General features: G+C 34.5%; 1 protein-coding gene and 1 pseudogene across 1 annotated transcript in view; one reads left to right on the top strand and one right to left on the bottom strand.

Annotated features, from left to right (window-relative positions):
• The first annotated feature begins 5772 nt into the window (after positions 1–5772).
• Positions 5773–23827, top strand: part of LOC123839854 (solute carrier organic anion transporter family member 1B3-like) — a 35876-nt gene continuing 17821 nt past the window's right edge. The window contains exons 1-8 of the mRNA XM_064591519.1: positions 5773–5914; positions 11379–11511; positions 14724–14845; positions 16127–16273; positions 16462–16560; positions 17884–18114; positions 19165–19329; positions 20990–21185. Of these exons, the coding sequence (XP_064447589.1) occupies positions 5773–5914; positions 11379–11511; positions 14724–14845; positions 16127–16273; positions 16462–16560; positions 17884–18114; positions 19165–19329; positions 20990–21185 (1235 nt within the window). The remainder of the gene's footprint in view (positions 5915–11378; positions 11512–14723; positions 14846–16126; positions 16274–16461; positions 16561–17883; positions 18115–19164; positions 19330–20989; positions 21186–23827) is intronic.
• On the bottom strand, positions 6635–7018 carry LOC123841286 (prefoldin subunit 4-like; annotated as a pseudogene).

Below are 23827 nucleotides of genomic sequence, written 5' to 3'. Positions count from 1 at the left end.
ATCTCTACTCTAAAATCCTTATTATTTACTTAATTCTGGTAACTTTGGGTTGAGTTTTTTCTTCTTTGTCTAGACCTTGAGGTATAAGGATAGGTTGTTGTTTTGAGATCTATTTTTTCAATGTTATCATCTATCACTATACACTTTTACTAGTGCTTTTATGACATCCCATATGTTTTGGTACATTGTGCTTTCATTTTCATTCGTCTCCAGATAGTTTCTAAATTCTCTTTTGATTTCTTCTTTGATCTATTGGTTGTATTGGTTAATTTCCACACATTTGTGGATTTTTCTGTGGTCAAAGAGAATAGATTGTATGATTTCAATTTTATTAGATTTGTTAGGACTGTTTTGTGACATAACATATGGTCTGTTTTGGGCGCCTGGGTGGCTCAGTTGGTTAAGCGACTGCCTTCGGCTCAGGTCATGATCCTGGAGTCCCGGGATCGAGTCCCACATCGGGCTCCCTGATCAGCAGGGAGCCTGCTTCTGCCTCTGACCCTCCCCCCTCTCATGCGCTCTCTGTCTCTCATTCTCTCTGTCTCAAATAAATAAATAAATAAATCTTTAAAAAAAAAAAAAACATATGGTCTGTTTTGGAAAATGTTTCATGTGCATTTGAGAACAATGTATATTCTGATAGATGGAGTGTTCTATAAATGTCTATGTCCAATTGGGTCTAACTGGCTTACAGTGTTGTTCAAGTCTTCTGTTTCCCTTTTGATTTCCTATCTTGTTGTTCTAGCCATTATTAAAAGTGGGGTATTGATTCTCTTATTTTTAATATGTTTCTATTTCTACTAATAGTTCTGTCAATGTTTGCTTCAAATATTTGAGTTTTCTAATTTTAGTTACATATATATGTTTATAATTGTTATATCTTCCTGATTAACTGACCCTTCTTTCTTTATGTACTGTCCTTCTTGGTCTCTTGTGATAGTTTTTGTCTTAAAGACTATTTTATCTATGAAAGTATGGCCATCCCTGTTCTTTTTAGGTTCTTGTTTGCATAAAATATTTGTCACCTATTTGAGCTGGTATAACAAAAATACCATAGACTGGGTGGCTTAAATAACAAATATTTCTCTCTCATAGTTTTGGAGGTTGGGAAATTCAAGATCAAGGTGCTGGCAGATTAGGTTCCTGGTGATGTCTTGTTTCCTGATTCATAGATGGCTGTTTTCTCATTGTGTCTTCATATGATGGAAAAAGGGCAGGAGAGCCCTCTGGGGTCTCTTTTATAAGGATGCTAATCCTATTCAGGGGGTCTCTGTCCGCTTGACAGAGACCTTCCAAAATAACCTTCCAAAAGCCCCACTTCTTAATACCATCTCTTTGATGATTAGGTTTTCAACATGAATTTTGAAGGGACAGAAATATTCAGCTTATTACATACCCTTTCATTTTTAGCTTTTTGGTGCCTAGATCTAAAATGAATCTCTTGTAGACAGGATGTAGTTGAATCCTGTTTTTTTAATCAATTCAGGCAGTCTATGTCTTTTAATTAATGTACTCAATCAAGTTACATTTAAAGTAATTATGGATAGGAAAGAACTATTGCCATTTTGTCATTTGTTTTCTTTCTGTCTTAAAATTTTTTGTTCTCTTTTCCTCTCTTGATGTTTCTCTGTGTTTAATTTTTTTTGTAGTGATGTATTTTGATTCTCTTTTCATTTCCCTTTATGTATACTCTATAGACAATACAAATGTATTATTGTATTGTATTTTATATTTCCATTACTAGGGAATATTATATTTTGGTATGGTTTTGTGTTGCTATTCACCATCCTTTCACTTCAACTTGTAGAACCTTCATTGTTTCTTGTATGACAGATCTAGTGGTTATGAATTCCCTCAGCTTTGACTTATCTGGGAAAGTCTTTGATTTCTCCTTATTCTTAAAGGACAGTTTTGACAGATATAATATTCTTTGTTGGCAGCTTTTTTCTTTTAGTACTTTGAATATTTTATTCTATTCCTTTCTAGTCTGCAAGGTTTTTTTTGCTGAAAAATCTGATGATAATCTAATGGGAATTCCCTTGTATGTGTTGAGTCACTTTTCTCCTACTGCTTTCAAGACTTTCTTTTTGTCTGTGACTTTTGACAGTTTGATTATGATGTATCTTTGTGTCGGTCTCATTACATTTACCCTAGATGTGCTTCTTTGAATTTATCAAATTTGCATGTACATTTCTTTACTTAGATTTGGAAAATTTGGAGCTGTAGTCTTTAAATAATTTTTCTGCCCCTTTCTCTTCTTCTTCTGGTATTCTTATAATGCAAATACTGTTCTGCTTGATGGTGGTGTCCCATAGGTTCTTTACATTCTTCATATTTATTCATTCATTTTTTTTTTTCCCTCTTGGCCCAGTCTTTGAGTTTGTTAATTCTTTTTCTGTCTGGTCAAGTTTAATTTTGAGCTCCTCTAGTGAAGTTTTCAAGTCAGGTAATGTTTTCTTCAGTTCTGGAATTTCTGTTTGGTTCTTCTTCCAAGTTTCTGTTTCTTCATTAATAATCTCACTTTGTTTATGTATTGTTTTTCTGATTTCATTTAGAGGTATATCTATTTTGTGTTTTAATTCATTGAATATCCTTATGGTAATTTTGAATTCTTTTTCTGGCAGTTCATGTATCTCCATTTCTTTAGAGTCAATTTCTGGAGATTTAATTTCCTCCTTTAAATGTGTTGTGGTTTCCTGTTTCTTTATATGTCTTATTATTTTTTGTTGTTGGAACTTTGACATTTGAAAATCAGCCAACTCTCTCAGACTTTGTGGTTTTGTACAGGGATGAGTTTAACTATGTAGCCAAGCTAGAGATTGTCTAGATCTCTCAAGTTTCTTCTGGATGTGTGTCCTCCTTGCGCAATTGGAGAAGTTTGCTGGTGTCTACTAAGGACTTCTGCCTGGTGCCTAAAATAACTGCACCCTCCCTGGTTTAGTAAATTACAATCCTGGTGCTCCACCTAGTGTCTATCCATGGTACTACATATTCTGGTTCATGGTTTGTCTTTATTCTGAGACCCTCAAATGTGGCCATCCACTCTTGTCAGTACTTGAATACAAACTGGTCCCTCATGCTGCCTCCATACAAGTCAGAACATTGGATATAAGTTCTATTCCTTTCTCTCCCCAGACAGAATATGGGAGTTGGGGATTTTGTCCCAATTGCACCAATGATGCTTGGTTGGGGGAAGGCTTTGGCAAGAAAATTGGAGTGTCACAGATTTTCCTACTGAACTTGTGAGGTTGGCTTCCCACTGTGTAGGATGCACAAATATTTTAAATGGTTTCTGGATTTCTCACAGAGATATTCAGTTTGTTGTTAAGTCTATGGATCCATGGGGGAAGGAGGATTGAGGGTTCCTATTTTGTCATCTTGCTGAGAGAGGGACAGTGCAGGGAGGGGCAGAGGGAGAGAGAGAGAGAGAGAGAGAGAGAATCTTAAGCAGACTCCACGCCCAGCATGGAGCCTGACATGGGGCTCGATCTCACAATCCTGAGATCATGACCTGAGCCAAAATCAAGAGTCGGATGCTTAACCGACTGAGCCACCCAGGTGCCCCATCCCATCTCCATTTCTTAATTTCTGGTGTCAATACATGATTTTTTTAAAATGATTAGAACTGGAAAATTTTCCTTTCTGTTCTATAATGTAAAGATAGTAATGATACTATATATGTCAGAATGGGCTGTCCTTGAAGAAAATTTTCATAATTTTTGTCTAATCTCTCTGGACAAATTTAATATCTTTTTCCTATGAGTCTTGTTGTTCCCTTTACCAACTTAGCAAAACTGGCTTTGATACCCTTCTACCTTTGGTGTTTCATTCTTAGATGACTTCCTATATCTTATATAAGAATTCTTAGTTATTTATAATAAGTTGTAACATTTACAACTTTTCTCAAGCCCTTTCAACTTCATTAAAAGTTCCATATATGGGAAGGAAAGTACACACATTTTTCCAGCCATGGAAGGGCTGTATTGGGCCTTTTATCTCCTTCTCCAAGCATAACCTTATGTAAGACACATAGTAAGTTCTAGTTAGACAAAAGCTCAACACATTTTTAAACATCTTTGTGGCAGGCACTGTTCTACGCCCCAGAGATATACCAGTGAACAAAACAGATGAAAAAAAAATCCTACCCTAATGAAAGTTATAGTGAGGGCAACATATATTACATACAGACAGACAGACAGACAGACAGACAGACATAAAATATATTGTGAGGGGAAAGTGGTAATTTTAAATAGGATGGGTAAGGAAAGCCTCACTCTGAAAGTTACATTGAGCAAAAGCCTCAAGGATGTGAGGGAGTGAGTGATAAGGATATAACTATGGGGAAGAGCTTTCCCCGAAGGAAGAAAAGCAAGAACAAAGAACCTGTGTCAAAATAATAAACCTGGAATGCTCAAGGTAAAACAAGAAGGCTCTTGTGGATGGAGAGGAATGAGCAAGAACTAGAGTAACAGAACATGAGATCAGAAGGGTAAAATGGAATATTTTTAGGGAAGGGATAATCAGGGGAGGACAGATCATTTAGAGCCTTGTAGGCTATTGGAAAGACTAGATATTACTAAGAGGGAGATGGGAAAACAGGGAGTGGTGGCATAATCTAATTTTTACTTTGAAAGAGTTTTTGTAGTTACTGTGTTGAGAAGAGACTGTAAGGGGAATGAGAGCAGAAGCAGAAAGATCTAATAAGAGGCTAATGTGATGCTCCAGGCTATGCATGATGGTGGCTACCACTGGTGGTATTGGAGGTAATGAGAAAGACCTGTCTGAATCAGCTTGGGTTGCTATAAGAAAATAGCACAGACTAGGTGGCTTAAACAACAGAAATTTATTTCTCATGGTTCTGGGGGCTGGAAGTCTTGAGATCTCGGTACCAGCATAGTTGGGTTCTGGTGAGAACACTTCCTCATTTTCAGATGGCTATCTTCTTGTGTCCTCACAAAGCAGAGAGAGAGAGAGAGAAGTAAGCCCTTCTAAGGACACTAATCCTAGCATGAGGGCTCTATCTTTATGACCTAATTCCCAAAGGACTTCTCTCCAAATATCATCACATTAGGGATTAGGGTTTCAACATATGAATTTGGTGGGGACACAAACATATAGTCCATAGCAGAATAATATTTTAATGTTAGATGTAAAAGGAATTCACTTATGGGTATAAATGTGGGCTGTAAGAAGGATGAACCAACACATTTTGTTAAAATGAATTTGAAAATAAAATATCTATAACCACTAAAGTATTTTTTTAGAATGTTGAATATACTGGGTTTTTTTTTTTCATTTTTATTTGGATTTCTCCAATAATAGTGAGGTTTTATAAATTTAAAAAAAAGTTCCATTTTCCAGCTGACTTCCTGGAAATGCCATCTTTGAGAATGTCTAGCCACTCCCCTCACAGTTAGTCTATATGATTCATGGGGGGAATAAAGAATAGCTTATCATCATCACCATCTCAGGTCATTATCTAGCTTCTTAAAAATCAGTTAAAAATATAAAATGAAAAAAACAGCCTTGACTGTTGTACTCTAATTATCTGATGTTGTAAACAAGTTAGAAAATGATGCTTTATCAGTGTAGTGATGATAACGTTAAAAGGACTAGGAAGTACCAGTTGGTATAGAGGAAAGTTGAGTATGATTTTAATGATAAAAATAATGTTTTTAAGTAAAGAAGATAAGTTATTTTTAATTCATTGCATATATAAGCATTATAGTCTTTTTATTAATTATTTTATCCTTTCTTTCTGCTTTTTCTTAGATGTTCTTAGTAGCCCTGTCATTGAGCTTTATGTGTAAGGGACTAGGTGGAGTCATCATGAAAAGTTCCATCACTCAAATAGAAAGGAGATTTGACATATCATCTTCGATTTCTGGCTTAATTGATGGAGGCTTTGAAATTGGTAATTTTTATTTCTATTTTTATTATTAGTAACAAGATTTGCAGAGGTAAAAACTGTTCATACAAGCTCTACACCACTGATTTTCAGTCAGGAGTAAATTTGCCCCCCAGGGACAATTCAATGATATCTGATGTTATTTTTGATTGTCATAACTGAGGGGAGGGAGATTGTTATAGGCATCTAGTAGTAGAGGCTAGGGGTGCCACTAAACATCCTACAATGCACAGGATAACACCCACGACAAAGAATTATCTAGCCCATAATGTCAATAATGCAGAGGTTGAGAGACCTTGATCTATACCAACTCACTGCTTGCAAACTAATGCTTTGCAGGACTGTACCTTCCCTCTCTCAAGATGTCCTAGTACAAAAAATAAATTAATTAATTAAAAATTAAAGGTTGGGGAGAAGATTATGATTCTAATGATTTGAGAAGGAGGAACAGCTTTGAAGCAATCTCTGTTAGGTTTGTACTGTTTAACTGGGTATAAAATTTGGGGTGAAACTTTTTTTTTTTTTAACATTGAATATATTGCTTTGTTGTCTTTAATTTGGATTTCTCTAATAACAGTGAGGTTTTATGTAATTATTAGATAATATTTTCTCTTATTTCATGAAATGGTAGCTCATTACCTTTGCCCTCCCCCCTTATAGACTTTTTTAAATTTTTAAATAATATTCAAGTTTATTAAACAAATTTTTAAAAGTATTATAAAATGTTTAACTTTCATCAGCTTCAAGGTTTATGTTGCTCCCAAATTTTGCATATAACTGAATCTGCTAACACCCCCTGGATTAATTCCACTCTGGATTCTCAGGCATCAATTTCTTCTTACAAATTTTTCTTGTTACTTTTAACATTTCCTATGTTTCTTCTTGAGAATGGCTAATGAAAACATCACCAATTTGGTCAGGTATCATTAAGCACTCATTATCTGCAAGCATGATGTCTTCACAAGCATCTTCTAAATTTTAGAGTTGTTTCTTTTTCACTTCTTTCTTCCTTCAGCTCTACTTGTATTCAGTGCAAATTTTTTTTCTTTTGTTGATCTTCAAAAATAACATTGACATCTTCTCAGCCCCCTTCTTCATGGTACCTGCCATCTTAGGCCCTTTTTAGACTTTTTAATGATTTGAAGGGACTCAAAATTATTTCTGTTGTATTAATTACAAATAAGTTTGTTGTTAACTTATTTAAAAATATATTAGCTATTGAATATTTTAAGAAATAATTGCATAAAGGAAGACCCATTTATTTTTTTATTATGAATTCTGTCTTTTTATGATTAAGAGGTTATTATGCCCTGCATATCCTTTACTCTTCCACCTCCAAGATTTAATGAAACTACCTAAAGTTTTAGTTTTGGACTATTAATTAGTCCAAATTCTAATTCAGTATGTGTCTCTTTTTATTGAGGAATGGATTCTTAATATTTTTGTTAAACTTTGTAGCTATTTAACAGCAATTACATAGACATGGTTTTAGGTTTTACTAGTTTCTTTGCTTACCACTGTTAATTGAATCTTATGACTTCAAATCTCATCTTTAGTTTTTGTGGAGTATATCTTCAAAGTAGTTATTTTTTGCATGGAAATAATTGAAATAACATATTTTCTAAGCCCTTGCTTGTTGGAAACTGTATTTACTTTATCATTATATTCAAGTAATAATGTCTGATTATAGAATTAAATTTTCAAAATAATTTTTCCTCAGAACATTTAAAATATTTACCTGATTTACAATATTCAGTGTTACACATAAGAAATCATTGTCAATGTCATTGTCATGCACCTCCTCTTTATCCCTGAATTTCAGAAATTTTACCAACATATATCAGAACTATTTATTTTACATTACTTAATGCTGGAGAAATATAGAAGTTTGTATCTGAAAGCTTAGGTCTTTCTTTAACTCAGGGAATTTATTTTCTATTATTAAATTTGTTTCTTTCCCTCTATTTTCTTATTTGTTTTCTTCTGAAACATATATAAGATGAATATTAAATTTCCTCACAATTTTGTTCCTTTAACTTTTTCTGTCTAAAATTCTACTTTTTTGCTTTATGTTCCATCAGTCTTCTCTGATACCACCTTCCATCTTATCAGGTCTCAGGATGTACATGTTTTAATAGTATTTTTAATTTACAAAAATTCTTTATTGTTCTCTTATTATTTTTTGTCTGCCAGTTCTTATGTTATGGATGCAACCTACCCTTTCACCTCTAGAGAGACTAACTAGTTTTTTTTGTTTCTCCTCTTTTTAGTTTCTTTATTTAATGTTTTCTCCATGGGTTACTTTATCTGCCAGTTCATTTTGGTGCTTTTATTACATGCTTTTTTCCCCCCATCAAAAGTTCAGTAATTCTTGGTTGTTGTCTATTTGTTATTAAATATGTAGCTCCAGATGAGTCAGATTGGTCATGACTTCTTCCACTTGGAATGCTCTTCTGCTCCTTGTTAATCTAAATAACTTATACTCTACATTACATCTCAAGTGACCTTCCCCCCAGGAAACTTTACTGTAGCCCCTACTTAATTTAAGCTTTTCCTTTCTGTTGTTTAGTAGCACCTCTGTTCATCTACTAATTTTTATCACTGGTATATAAACTTCTGGAGGACAAATACTAGTTTATTTTCTTTTTTATATTTCTAGCTCCTAGCACTATGGCAGGTACTTAATAGGAATTTAAAGAATGGTAGGAGTGAATTAATAAGTGCTTGAATGAACACCTTTCTCTCAGGTCAGGAAGATTTTCTGCATTTTTTCCCAGTCAAAAACAATTCAGTCAAGAGCTTTCCCCCTAAGGTCAGGAACAGGGCAGGGATGTCCACTATCACCATGGCTATTCAACATAGTACTAGAAGTCCTAGCCACAGCAATCAGACAACAAAAAGAAATAAAAGGCATCTGAATCAGCAAAGAAGAAGTCAAACTCTCACTCTTTGCAGATGATATGATACTTTATGTGGAAAACCCAAAAGACTCCACCCCAAAACTGCTAGAACTCATACAGGAATTCAGTCAGGTGGCAGGATATAAAATCAATGCACAGAAATCAGTTGCTTTTATATACACCAACAACAAGACAGAAGAAAGAGAAATTAAGGAGTCGATCCCATTTACAATTGCACCCAAAACCATAAGATACATAGGAATAAATCTAAACAAAGAGGCAAAGAATCTGTACTCAGAAAACTATAAAATACTCTTAAAGAAATTGAGGAAGACACAAAGAAATGGAAAAATGTTCCATGCTCATGGATTGGAAGAACAAATATTGTGAAAATGTGAATGCTACCTAGAGCAATCTACACATTTAATACAATCCCTATCAAAATACCATCAACATTTTTCCAAAGAAATGGAACAAATAATCCTAAAATTTGTATGGAACCAGAAAAGACCCCAAATAGCCAGTGGAATGTTGGAAAAGCAAAGCAAAGCTGGTGGCATCACAATTCTGGACTTCAAGCTCTATTACAAAGCTGTCATCATCAAGACAGTATGGTACTGGCACAAAAACAGACACATAGATCAATGGAACAGAATAGAGAGCCCAGAAATGGACCCTCAACTCTGTGGTCAACTAATCTTCAACAAAGCAGGAAAGAATGTCCAATGGAAAAAAGACAGTCTCCTCAACAAATGGTGTTGGGAAAACTGGACAGCCACATGCAGAAGAATGAAACTGGACCACTTCCTTACACCACACACAGAAATAGACTCCAAATGGTTGAAAGACCTAAATGTGAGACAGGAGTCCATCAAGATCCTAAAGGAGAACACAGGCAGCAACCTCTTCGACCTCAGCCACAGCAACTTCTTCCTAGAAACATCGCCAAAGACAAGGGAAGCAAGTGCAAAAATGAACTATTGGGACTTCATCAAGATAAAAAGCTTTTTCACAGCAAAAGAAACAGTCAACAAAACCAAAAGACAACCGACAGAATGGGAGAAGATATTTGCAAGTGACATATCAGATAAAGGGCTAGTATCCAAAATCTATAAAGAACTTATCAAACTCAACACCCAAAGAGCAAAGAATCCAATCAAGAAATGGGCAGAAGACATGAACTGACATTTTTACAAAGAAGACATCCAAATGGCTAACAGACACATGAAAAAGTGCTCAACATCACTCAGCATCAGGGAAATCCAAATCAAAAGTTCAATGAAATACCACCTCACACCAGTCAGAATGGCTAAAATTAACAAGTCAGGAAATGACAGATGTTGGCGAGGGTGCGGAGAAAGGGGTACCCTCCTACACTGTTGGTGGGAATGCAAGCTGGTGCAGCCACTCTGGAAAACAGTGTGGAGGTTCCTCAAAAGGTTGAAAATAGAGCTACTATATGATCCAGCAATTGCACTACTGGGTATTTACCCCAAAGATACAAATGTCGTGATCTGAAGGGGCACATGCACCCCAATGTTTATAGCAGCAATATCCACAATAGCTAAACTATGGAAAGAGCCTAGATGTCCATTGACAGATGAATGGATAAAGAAGATGCGGTATATATATATATATATATATATACACACACACACAATGGAATATTATGCAGCCATCAAAAAAACCCCCAAAACTGAAATCTTGCCATTTGCAATGACATGGATGGAACTAGAGGGTTTTATGCTAAGCAAAATAAGTCAATCAGAGAAAGACAGGTATCATATGATCTCACTGGTATGAGGAATTCTTAATCTCAGGAAAGAAACAGGGTCGCTGGAGTTGTGGGGGGTGGGAGGGATGGGGTGACTGGGTGATATACATTGGGGAGGGTATGTGCTATGGTGAGCGCTGTGAATTGTGTAAGACTGATGAATCACAGACCTGTACCTCTGAAACAAATAATACATTATATGTTAAAAAAAAAAAAAAAAGAAGAAGAAGAAGATAGTAGGAAGGGAAAAATGAAGGGGGGGAAATCGGAGGGGGAGACAAACCATGAAAGACTATGGACTCTGAGAAACAAACTGAGGGTTCTAGAGGGGAGGGGTTAGGGAGATGGGTTAGCTGGTGATGGCTACTAAAGAGGGCATGCATTGAATGGAGCACTGGGTGTTATATGCAAACAATGAATCGTGGAACACTACATCAAAAACTAATGATGTAATGTATGGTGGTTAATATAACATAATAAGATAAAATAAAAATTCAGTCAACTCCAAATTCTTCAATAAAATTTTGCTTCACTAATATTGCCAACTTATTCAAGTGCTTTATTTCCTATCTAAATTTCGTTCTTCTTCTTCTTAACATCATACAACTTTACAGTGAGTAGTTTAATGTAAGTGGGTTTCATCTTCTCAATTAAATTATATGACCTTTGGGGAAAGGCACCATATCTTATGCTTTATTTGTATTCATCTGGGGCTTTCCATCCTATTGGACACAAAATTGTACTGGCAATGTTTCTGATAGTGAATCATATCAAAATAATTTTATTCTCTTTCTAGGAAATTTGTTTGTGATTGTATTTGTGAGTTACTTTGGATCCAAACTACACAGACCAAAGATAATTGGAATTGGTTGCTTCATTATGGGAACTGGAAGTATTTTGACTGCTTTACCACATTTCTTTATGGGATAGTAAGTGTTAAACAGTTCTATGTCATTAATTATCATTTAATTGTAAATTAATGGTAAAACTTCATTTTTTTCTTTTAAATAAGCAGTCATCTTTTGAGAAGAATACCCACTAATCATGTGTAGAAATGAAGTATATTTTCTATGTTATAAGTAACTTATTGCTTTATCAGCCATGGCTTTCATTGACTTTGAGATATGACTAGCACAAAGTACAGTATACAATTTCATGGGAAATAAATGAACTTTTTATGACTTTTTGGTATAACATTTACTTCATGTCTTTGCCTACAAGATTTTATTTATATTCAATAAAAGTTCATCACCTAACCCTCTATCATTTCCATTGAGAGTATTCTTCTTAAGGTCATGGTATAATATAATTAGAGTAGGATACTAATGACAGAAAACTTGAAATAGTGATGGCTTAAATAAGATAGAAGCTTATTTTCCACATAAAAAAATTAATGTAGCCAGACCAAGCATGATAGGTTCTTGCTTCTTTTTACTGTATTGTTCTGCCTTGCATGGCCTCAACCTCACGTTCCAAATTGTGGCAATGTTGTTCCACGCAACAAGATAAAAGAAGGGAAGAAGAACAAGAAGAAACAGTGCACGTTGGCTGGAGCTTAAGAAGTATTTTCAGAAGTATAACACTTCTAACTTCACACTGGCCAGAACTTTGTTACATCTCACATTCAGATATAAAGACATTGGAATAATTAGACTTTATTCCAGATTGCCATGCTCCTAGCTAAGAATCCCATCTTCTATTACATTGGAAGGAGAGAAGAATGGATATTGAGAGACAATGAACAGTTTCTGCTAAAGATATTAATTACTTATTCATTGCCAAAGCCAACAGTCATGCCTTTTGGTTACCATAGCAATTCCCTATCCCCCCTTTATTTGACCCTCATAAATACTTTCTTCTTCCTGGTACTGTTGCTTCTTATTTTCATTATATTATGTTCCTTGATTTATTTCCTATATTTGTGGCTTCTTCGTCATGCCCACCCTTTTATTCTGCTGCTGACACCATAATGTCACTATCCCCTAAGCTCTCTCTCCAATCTTCTTCACTTCATTCTAGAGTATTTGTATGAAGTATGTGCATTAAATGTAGCAATCACATACATTGACTTTTTCTTACACTCGGGATCTATATAATCAATCACCTCATGGGTATCGCCAGCATAACATCCGATAAGAATTTCCCATCCATATGTTCAAAACTAAATTCATCACTGTGCCAAAACCAGCTCAGATTTGTCACATTCACTCTTTCAATAATGATTCATTTAGCCAAAGGAACTCAAACCAAAGTCAAGGGGGCTCATTCTCGATTCTTTCATTATTTTGACACACATGACAAATGGTCACCAAATATTGCTTATTCTACCTCCTATCTGTCAAAGTTGTTTCCTTCTTTCATCCTATTGTCCCTAACCTCATTGAAGCTTCCCACATCTCTGGCCTGGACTTTTTGCCTTCAGTCTCAACTCCATTCTAATTCATATTCTATACTAGAATATTCATTTTAAAACACAAATCTAATTATTTTACTCCTGCTGAAAACTCCCTATTTTCTATAGTGTTTTTTCAAGCATCAGATTCTGAACCATGAGTGGACCAATAAATCAATTCAGATTATTGAAATCAACAATTTTTTAGAGTATAGGATAGAATAAAATAGAAGAATATACAATGTGAGAACAAATATTGTTCTGTGAAACTTTTATTTTGATTGTACATGTATTTGTGAATGTGTGTGCATATGTATATGTTGTGGGTGTGATGCAAAATGTATTTCTTACTGTTGGTCATAGTTGAAAATATTGAATGCCTCTTGTCTATGGATTAATATCTAAACTCGTTTACATATATCTTCACTGTCTTTCTAGCTTCATCTAACACTGCTCTTCAGGGTGGAGAACCACATTCTAGGCTTGTGGTTTTCCAAATGTGCCATAATATGTTCTATTTTTGCACATGGTGTTTCTACAACCTTGAATAATTTTCCTTCTTTGTCTACCTGTTAAGCTCCTATCCATTGTTTTTGCTCCTATCCATTTTTAATTTTTATTTCACATGTCATCCTCATTGTGAATTCTGTAATCCACCCCCTTTCCCACCTCCAAGGAAAGCTAATCATCCCCTTTTCCTTTGTGACAACTCAGGACCTGTTATATTAAATTTATCACATGTTTTATGATATATGTTTATTTTATAGAGTACATAATACCCTAAGTACAAAAGCTGTGTGTTTTATTTCTAGTTCTCTAGAGCTGAACATAATGCCTGGTCTGCAGTAGGCTGCCCTTGAAGCTCACAGGGTACCTCAGTATCTTGGGATCAGCATTTGTCCCTATTCTAGCTCCATCTCTGTTGTTATTAAGTTCTTCCTCATCGAACTGGGGGACTAGAATTTTTTAAAACTAAGTTTTGTAGAGTCAGACATTTGAGTGTATATGGGAGGGAGAAGGGTATGAGTATCTAAGAAAGAAAACCAGACAGGTTATTGATAAAAAATGTAGATGAGGGGCACCTGGGTGACTCAGTTGGTTAATTGTGTGCCTTTGGCTCAGGTCATGATCCCAGGGTTTGGGGATCAGCCCCGCATCAGGTTCCTTGCTCAGCGGGGAGTCTGCTTCTCCCTCTCCCTCTGCCTCTCGCCACCCCCTCCCCTGGCTTGTGCTCTCTTGTGGGCCCGCATGCATGCTCTCTCTATCAAATAAATAAAATCTTTTTAAAAATGTAGATGAATTGGTATGCTTTGTAGATTGACTTGTAAAATGCTGTTCTAAAATTCATTAAGTATTATCAGAAAGTTAACCAGGAAGTTTAGATTGTGACCACCTTTGAAGATAATTCAAATGGATGGATAGACACAGTTAGCAGGGTTGTTTTATTTATTTATTTTTTAAACAAAACATGAAACCAAGGTATTTCATATCTTGAACGAATATAAGCACTCCTAGAATGATAATCCACCTTTCCTGGGAAGTATTGAATAATATTTCTTAGTGGGCACTCCCATTTCATTTTTACCCATCACGTCCCCTAAAATTCAGGCTGGGAAATTGACAAAAAGGATTCTGATCATTTAGAGAAGAAAATCATGCAATTAAAGTGGGAAAATTCCTCTGTATCTCTGGGAAAGCATAACTATTCAGTAGGTAAGCAAAATTTTAAATCTGGTGATATTCTTACAGTTACAGGTACTCTAAAGAAACTCTTACTGATCCATCAGAAAATTTAACATCAAGCTTATCAACCTGTTCACTTGATCAGAATTTGTTACTCAATAGAACATCACCTGAAGTAGTAGAAAAAGGTAAGAACTGATAGTGTCACTAAAAATATTCTAAAACCGGTCAACTCAATTATATCTGTAAAAATGATTATGATATTTATTAGCAAAAGTGACTAAAAAACAAACAGGAAAATCATTTGCATCTTATGTACGTAAGAAAAAATAATGTTAATATATATTATATATAAAGAACAATAAGAAAAGAAGAATATTTCAGTAGGGAATTGGCTAAGAATATATGCATTTAAATTAGGGAAGTGGTATAAATATGTAAAAAATGTAATTTTATGAAAAACACTACACTAAATAAAGATTTTTTACCTATTGAGACACAAATTATGATTATAATATTTTTTACCTTTAGATGTTTCTACCTATTAGAAAAACATTAAAAATAAACATATTTTCTACCTATTTTTATCAAAAATAAAAAGAAATGACGTAGAGGGAAAGACATTTTATGCATTGCTGGGAGTATATAAGTTTCTAACTCTTTGAAAGTACATTTTCAATATAGTAAAGAACAAAAATATGCATATATGCTTAAATCAGCGATTCTACTTTTACTGACTTAGGAAAATAATCAGGAATGTGCACAAGGATTTATTTACAATTATAGCTGTGGCATTCCTGTTTAATAGAACGGAAAGTTAGAAATATTTCATGAGGGATGCCTGGGTGGTTCACTTGGTTAAGCTTCTGCCTTCAGCTCAGGTCATGATCCTGGAGTCCCCAGAATCTAGCAGCGTGGCAGGCTTCTTGCTCAGCAGGGAGTCTGCTTCTCCCTCTGTCTCTCATCCCACTCATGCTTGCTCTCTTTCTCTCAAATAAATAAGGTCTTAAAAAAAATATTTCATGAGTAAAAAGTAAGGATTGATTAAATAAAGTACAAAACTTTTATTCAGAACACCACTATTAAAATTCTGGTATAAAAAAAATCTTAAAAACATGGGGAAATTGACATAATATGGTGTTAAGTGTAAAAGTACGTTATAATATGAGCTGGACATTTAAGTATATAATGTACATAAATATGCATATTTTTATGTGAACTAAAAATGTGGAAGATATAACAAACACAAGGAGCAACTCTCTGTGTTTGGTGGGATTATAGATAATTTAATTTTTACTTGTTTACTTTTTGCTTTTGTATATTTTCAAATTTTGTAACATGAATATGAATCATTCTTATAATTAGGAAAAAGCAAAAAATCTTAAATAATTAAGGAGTTGAAGTAGTTGAGTTTCTAATAGGAATGCTAAAATTAATATTTAAAATAAAACACTGTCTTGTCTACATAGGTTGTGAAAAGGAATCTGGGTCATATATATGGATATATGTACTCCTGGGTAATATGCTCCGTGGAATTGGGGAAACCCCCATAGTACCCTTGGGGATTTCTTACATTGATGATTTTGCTGAAGAAGGACATTCTTCTTTTTATTTAGGTAATGAACAGAAAATTAGTTTTATGACTACTTTCCTGGGTCCACTCTTGAAATAATAGTGTTCCTACATTCATTCTTTTATTTATTAAAAAGTATTTTTAGACATGTATAATGTTACTTTTAAAAATGTATTGCAAAAGAACCATGTATTCTTGGCATTTGATAAAATTGTTTTATAATATTTTCAGGTACTTTGCATGCACTATCAATGGTTGGTCCAATCATTGGCTTTATACAGGCATCTCTGTTTGCTAAAATATACGTGGATATTGGATATGAAGATCTCAGTAAGTATAATCAGAACAAGGTAACATAATAATGTTTTTCAAGTATAGGACACCATTTTTCCAAATATTGAATTCATCACTCAGTATCAGGGAAATCCAAATCAAACCTCAATGAGATATCACCTCATACCAGTCAGAATGGCTAAAATTAACAAGTCAGGAAATGACAGATGTTGGCGGGGATGCAGAGAAGGGGGAACCCTCCTACACTGTTGGTGGGAATGCAAGCTGGTGCAGCCACTCTGGAAAACTGTATGGAGGTTCCTCAAAAAGTTGAAAATAGAGCTACCATATGATACAGCAATTGCACTACTTGGTATTTACCCCAAAGATACAAATATAGGGATCCGAAGGGGTACGTGCACCCCGATGTTTATAGCAGCAATGTCCACAATAGCCAAACTGTGGAAAGAGCCAAGATGTCCATTGACAGATGAATGGATAAAGAAGAAGTGGTATATATATATATATATATATATATATATATATATATATATACACATACACACACACACACACACACACACAATGGAATAGTATGCAGCCATCAAAAGGAATGAAATCTTACCATTTCCAATGACGTGGATAGAACTGGAGAGTGTTATGTTGAGCGAAATAAGTCAATCAAAGAAAGACATGTATCATATGACCTCACTGATATGAGGCATTCTTAATCTCAGGAAGCAAACTGAGGGTTGCTGGAGTGGTGGGGGGTGGGAGGGATGGGGTGGCTGGGTGATAGAACTGGGGAGGGTATGTGCTATGGTGAGCACTGTGAATTGTGCAGGACTGTTGAATCACAGATCTGTACCTCTGAAACAAATAATACATTATATGTAAAAAAAAAAAAAAGGAAGAAGAAGATAGCAGGAGGGGAAGAATGAAGAGGGGGAAACCGGAGGGGGAGATGAACCATGATAGACGATGGACTCTGAAAAACAAACTGAGGGTTCTAGAGGGGAGGGAGGTGGGAGGGTGGGTTAGCCTGGTGATGGGTATTAAAGAGGGCACATTCTGCATGGAGCACTGGGTGTTATATGCAAATACTGAATCATGGAACACCACATCAAAAACTAATGATGTAATGTATGGTGATTAACATAACATAATAAAAATTAATTAATTAAAAAAAGAATTCACTTTTTCAATAGTCTTTGCTATTTGTGTGATGAAGTGTGATTAAAATAAAAAAATAGCATCTCAGAATTGATGTAATATAGTTTACTTTCTTCATCTATGAAGGATAGCAATCATTATTATTATTGCTCAAAATTTATTGCATTTCAAAATGATTTTTTGACTGCTTCTAATTCTTCATTCTAGGCAATATCAGAATAACTCCTAAGGACTCTCGCTGGGTTGGTGCTTGGTGGCTTGGTTTCCTTGTGGCTGGAATATTATCTATTATGTCTTCCATACCATTCTTTTTCCTGCCCAAAAATCTGGATAAATCACAGAAAGAAACATCTTTGGATTTGCTCAAAACAAATGAGGAAAGGACTCACATGGCTGACGTGACCAACCATGGGCAAAATGTTAGTGAAAATATTAGTGGTAAGTATTCACATTTATATCAATTTGGAATTATTAATTTCAGTGAAAGTAGATGAGACTCTTTCTTAGTTGCCATTGGATAGAAAGATTAGTTCTGACCATATCTGATGGAAACCTTTAGAGATCTATAGAGAGAGATATTTCAAAGTCTATGTCATCCCTCTCTAAATAACCACATCTGGTTCCGTCTTGCTAGACTCAGATACTTACTCCTATTTTTTCTAAGAAATTCCTTCCACTTTTAACTTCCATTACAGTTAGTTAACCTTCTCATTATAGACCCAGATCACAAAATTCTTGCCACAAACAGAAGTTATGAATTTTTTACACACCTGTTTGTAGGCACAAGTTGTTGTACTATTATTGTCATAATGTCACCTGAGACACATTATTATTCTCCTCCTTTCCTTGCACCATAAGAAAAGTGATTTATAATACTGCCAGATTTGCTGATACAGTATTTTATAGTAGAAAGTCTACCAGGAAACAGATCTGAGTCCTGGTACTAAATTAAACTTTATAATTTTTTTAACTTTAGTCTTCTCATTTCTGTGTTGGATTATACTGTCTTCAAGGTAAATTTTTACTTAATAATTTTATTATTAGCATAACAATATTAAGTGCTAACAAATAAGAGACATTGCATGTCTATTCACTTTGGTTTCTTGAGCACCTAGCATATTGCCTGGGACCTAGTTGAAAACCAAATATTTGTTGAATGAATGAATGAATGAATTAATGATATATGTAGTTGTATGGTAGAGTGATAAGAATAACCAAATACGAAGTGAACTGAGCAAGTTGCAAAACAGCATGTATGTATGATTTCATTTTGCAGTAAAATAAACTGAGTAGATACTAATGTACATATGGAAAAATGAAGGAAAAAATATAAAAAACTGTTGACAGTAGGATTGTAGGTACTCTGACTTTCTGTGTTATATGTTTAGGTAATTTTCAGTCTTCTATAACTTTTATTACATTTATAAAATAAAGATATTAACATATATTTAAGCTGTATTATAATATCTTATTTTTATATTTTTATAGGTTTTTTCCAGTCCTTGAAATGCATCCTTACCAATCCCCTATATGTTATCTTACAGTGTTTGTCATTAGTGCTAGCCAGTAGCCATATTGGTGTTATTACTTATGTCTCCAAATACATAGAGCAACAGTATGGTTACTCAACATCTGAGGCTAACATTTTGCTTGGTAAGACACATTATTTATATTTATTTGATAAGCCATATACTACCAAGTAATTGAGTTTCAAGTGACATTTTGTTGTGAAGGCAATTTTATATTTTAGTAAATATAATTTCCAATTGTTCTCTTGCAAGTTTTATCAAATTTGTTGATCTCATAATATCATCATTGCTCTGCATTTGAGGTTGCATCTCATGTTATTTTTGAGAAGATGAATTTCTAAAAGAAAGTTGTGTGTGAATGGAACATTTAGATATAGTATCTGCATAACTGGATTTTATAATGTTGAGATCCTGAGACAAATCCTTTTGTAATTTAATCATTATGATTTCATAATTCATGCACTTTGAATCAGGACTCAGCTACTTACAAAAAAATAGGACAAAAGAAAAATTGACTTAAACACATCATTGATGTCTATGTAATTCAGACAAGTGTCATATTTTATTTTATTTATTTATTTTTAAAGATTTTATTTATTTATTTGACACAGAGAGAGATAGCGAGGGCAGGAACACAAGCAGGGGTCGTGGGAGAGGGGGAAGCAGGCTTCCTGCTGAGCAGAGAGCCGGATGTGGGGTTTGATCACAGGACCCTGGGATCGTGACCTGAGCCAAAGGCAGACACTTAACAACTGAGCCACCCAGGCGTCCCCCACAAGTATCATATTTTAGGAGTTACTTTGTTATATTATGTATTTCCAATGACATATTAAATCTTGCTTATGAAGAAATGGTTTTCTTATATCATTCTTCTCTCACCCCCAGTATAATATGAGATTCTTAAGGGCAGTACATTACCCTGTACAGTGCTCAACACATTGTAGAAACTCAGTAAATATTTGATAAATTAAACTGAATTTATCAAGTGGTATGTGAGTAGGTCATAAGTTAAGAAAATAATAATTCTGTTAGATACTTTTATTGAGCTCAAGATAAAAATTTAAACTATGAGAGTCAAGTTTGACTTCCAATCAGGTTCCCAGCCTGAATTTGTTGTTGTTGTTAGAGGGATCTTTACCTTTAATAACTCTTGTAGGACAGTGAAAATTTTACTAGGGGTCAATCATTTTTAATACCATATTTAAGCCTGTTTATCATCACAGGGCATAGGTATGTTTGGATAAAGAAGAGATATTAAATCTAGTAGTTAATTTTAAAGTGATGGGCAAATTTGGAATGAGTTTTTAAGGATTAGAACTCTTCATTTTGAGGAAATGTAAAGGATTTTATTTTTTTTATTCTTTTTTTTTTTACTATGTTCAGTTAGCCAACATATAGTACATCATTCGTTTTTGATGTAGTGTTCAGTGTGTAAAGGATTTTAGATGGTAGGATGCAAGCCTTATAGGCAGGAAGATGATATTTTATTGTTTTCCAGAAAAAGAAAGTCCCTCATAAAAACCATCAATTAAAACATTCAAATATCCTCAGTCACTGACTTCTGCTATTGGGGAACCCAAATCCTCAGCACTGGCATCAAGAAATTATTTCCATTTCTCCCATGTGGTACACTGGTTTCCTACCTCCATCCAGAGCTGTTAGTTTGCTACTTAAGGAATAAGATGGGATGAATTTAGTTGATGCATTCTGTGTTTCCTTTATAAAGATATTTCAGAATAACCATATTTGTATAATCACAATTTTTTTCTCTTCCTTATTTCTAGGAAGCTTAACCTTACCAACTGTTGCAACTGGAATATTTATAGGAGGATATATCGTTAAAAAATTCAAACTTACCTTGCTTGGAATGGCCAAATTATCATTTTATACCAATGTATTGGCCTTCATATTTCAACTATTAAATTTTGCATTAATTTGTGAAAACAGATCAGTTGCTGGCCTAACTTTGACCTATGATGGGTTTGTATATATCAATATATTAGTTACAAAATGTATGAACTATGAAATGTAAAAGAATATAAGGAAAACAGGGCATATAGCAATCTTAGCTAAACTTTCTTTTAATTGAAATTTCAATTTACAAAATCTTAAAACATCTACTTCCTAAGATCTCAAAAAATTCTCCTTTTATTCCTAAAAGAAAACCTATATAAGTTGTAATAATAATAGTTATCCTTTATGGGGTGCCTACAATGACAGACAGGTACTTTTACCCCCATTTTATAGATAGGGAAAGTAGGGCTTACAGAGATACACAGATTACCTGACTAGCAATGTTAAGATTCTGACTTTAATTGGGGGGTTTAGGGGCACCTGGGTGGCTCAGTCGTTAAGCGTCTGCCTTCGGCTCAGGTCATGATCCAAGGGTCCTGGGATCGAGCCCCGCATCGGGCTCCCTGCTCGGCGGGAAGCCTGCTTCTCCCTCTCCCACTCCCCCTGCTTGTGTTCCCTCTCTAGCTGTCTCTCTCTCTGTCAAATAACTAAATAAAATCTTAAAAAAAAAAAATTGGGGGGTTTAGACTCCAAAACTTTTAGTCTTTTTTTTTTTTTTGATTGCTACAATTTTGGATGCTTCATAAGAGGAATATAACATTTCCCAAAAGTGACTGAGCAATTTTTATCTGCCATTAATTTTAATGGTTAACAAGTACCTTTATAAGAAAACACTTCTTATATTGTACTGAATTCTCCTTTTCTGCAAGCTAATGCTATTTATTCTGTTAATATTGTTATTAGCAGTAGAGTTAATAAATATCCTATATATAATTGTATGTTAGACCATAGAAAACCTTTACTCTGTATTATTATCAAGTATTGTGAAGTATTCCTAGTACTGTAGTTCTACCCCAAATTAGGGGCAGGATTCTGGTACAGATTTCTTATCATCTCTTGAATATAGCCAATAATTTAAGCTTAGGAAGGTTCACATTCAGACAACAAGGAAAGATCCTTGGATTACAGTTGAATAACTATGATACCTAGTGCTCTTTATTGTTGGCTCTGAGCATTTATACTCTGGATCCTTTGAGATGTCAGTTTGAACTCGTCAATTTTCCCCACATTTCTTTACCTAAACACCATCCTATTTTGGAGACCTGTCAACCTAGTCTTGAATTATCTCTCAGCTTTCTCCTAATACTGACTGTTGGTAATTACTCCTATCCACCATTATCCACTCCAGTAAATACAGAATACTTAGAACATTGAACTTTTGGGGTAAAAGCACCTTAAAGATCATGAAGCCCAAACCCCTTTTTTCCTCTTCATTTATTAGTTGAGAACCAGGGGAACTGTGACTTATCTGAAGTCACACAATGACTCCAAAGATCACATCAGTAGTTCCAAGGGCTCCCAAGTTGTCAGACATGCTTTAGAGTGGCTTTAGAGCCAGTTCCATAAAACAAGTATAATAACTGTGCCATCTATTCAAAAGAAAGCAGCTGGAGTTGTATAGGATTCTCTCCATTCAGTAAAATTTTACTGAGTGCTACTTAAAGGTCAAAAAGATTTATGAGATAGATCACTGCCTTCATGAAACTCATAGTTTAATGATAGCAAATTACAGAATCGTTGTATTTAGCATTTATGAAGTGTTAGTAACAGGAGTAAGTTTTTAAAGTATAAATTAGTACAGAGGTTCTCAGAATGTGATCTGAGGGTCTATAGGGGTCCCTGAGACCTTATTGAAGGCTCAGCACATTCTAAGCTATTTTTATAATAGTACCAGGATAGTATTTGCCTTTTCATTCTTATTTTCTCATGAGTGTATAGCGATATTTTCTAAGGCTACAATAATGTGATGATAACATCAGTCTGATGGCTAATGATGTGTGTTTGTGTCTTCTCATGTATTAAAAAAATTTTTTTTGAGACAGCATGAGTGAGGTGGGGGGAGCAGAGGGAGAGAGATAATCCCAAGCAGACTCCCCCTGAGCTCGGAGCCCGACATGGGGCTCAATCTCACAACCCTGAGATCATGACCTGAACTGAAATCAAGAGTCGGACACTTAAATGATTGCACCACCCAGGCACCCCATGTATTAAAATTTCTTAGTATTAATTTCTGATTATATAGCTATCAATGTCAATATATATAACCCACTTGGACAAAAAATGTTTGAGATCCCCAATACTTTTAAGAGTATGAAGGGCTACTGAGAACAAAATTTTGAGAACTGCCATATGAATTTTTTCCCCCAATAGCTCTATGCGGTTGATGTTATTATCTATGACTTACAAATGGCAGAGCTGATTTTAGGAAGAGTAGTCACAACACTCTGAAGTGGCAGAACTAATGTGAGCACAGGAGTTTCTGATGGCAATGTCTGGACTTGGTCATTAATCATTATGTTTAACCTCTCCCAGTTGTATGTTCCCAAGCAGAATTAGGTATTAGATGCATTTTAGTAAAATTATTGGTAATAGAATTTCTGAATTTCTGAATCTACTTCTTCATGTAAATTACTTCCTTATTCAAATATAATTTATCAATTCTCAATTATTATCAAGATTTTTACAAAAAACAAAAGAATAATTTTAATAATCTATAAGCAGAAAATTATACAAATAATCCATTTTTTAATTTTAACCATATTATAAGG

The sequence above is a fragment of the Mirounga angustirostris genome, unplaced genomic scaffold, assembly GCF_029215605.1.
Source record: "Mirounga angustirostris isolate CCGP_5_RB_7025 unplaced genomic scaffold, mMirAng1.0.hap1 SCAF_5, whole genome shotgun sequence".
In the NCBI taxonomy this organism is placed as follows: Eukaryota; Metazoa; Chordata; class Mammalia; order Carnivora; family Phocidae; genus Mirounga; species Mirounga angustirostris.
The sequence above is the reverse complement of the archived record's forward strand: the minus strand, read 5'-3'. Positions and strand labels throughout refer to the sequence as shown.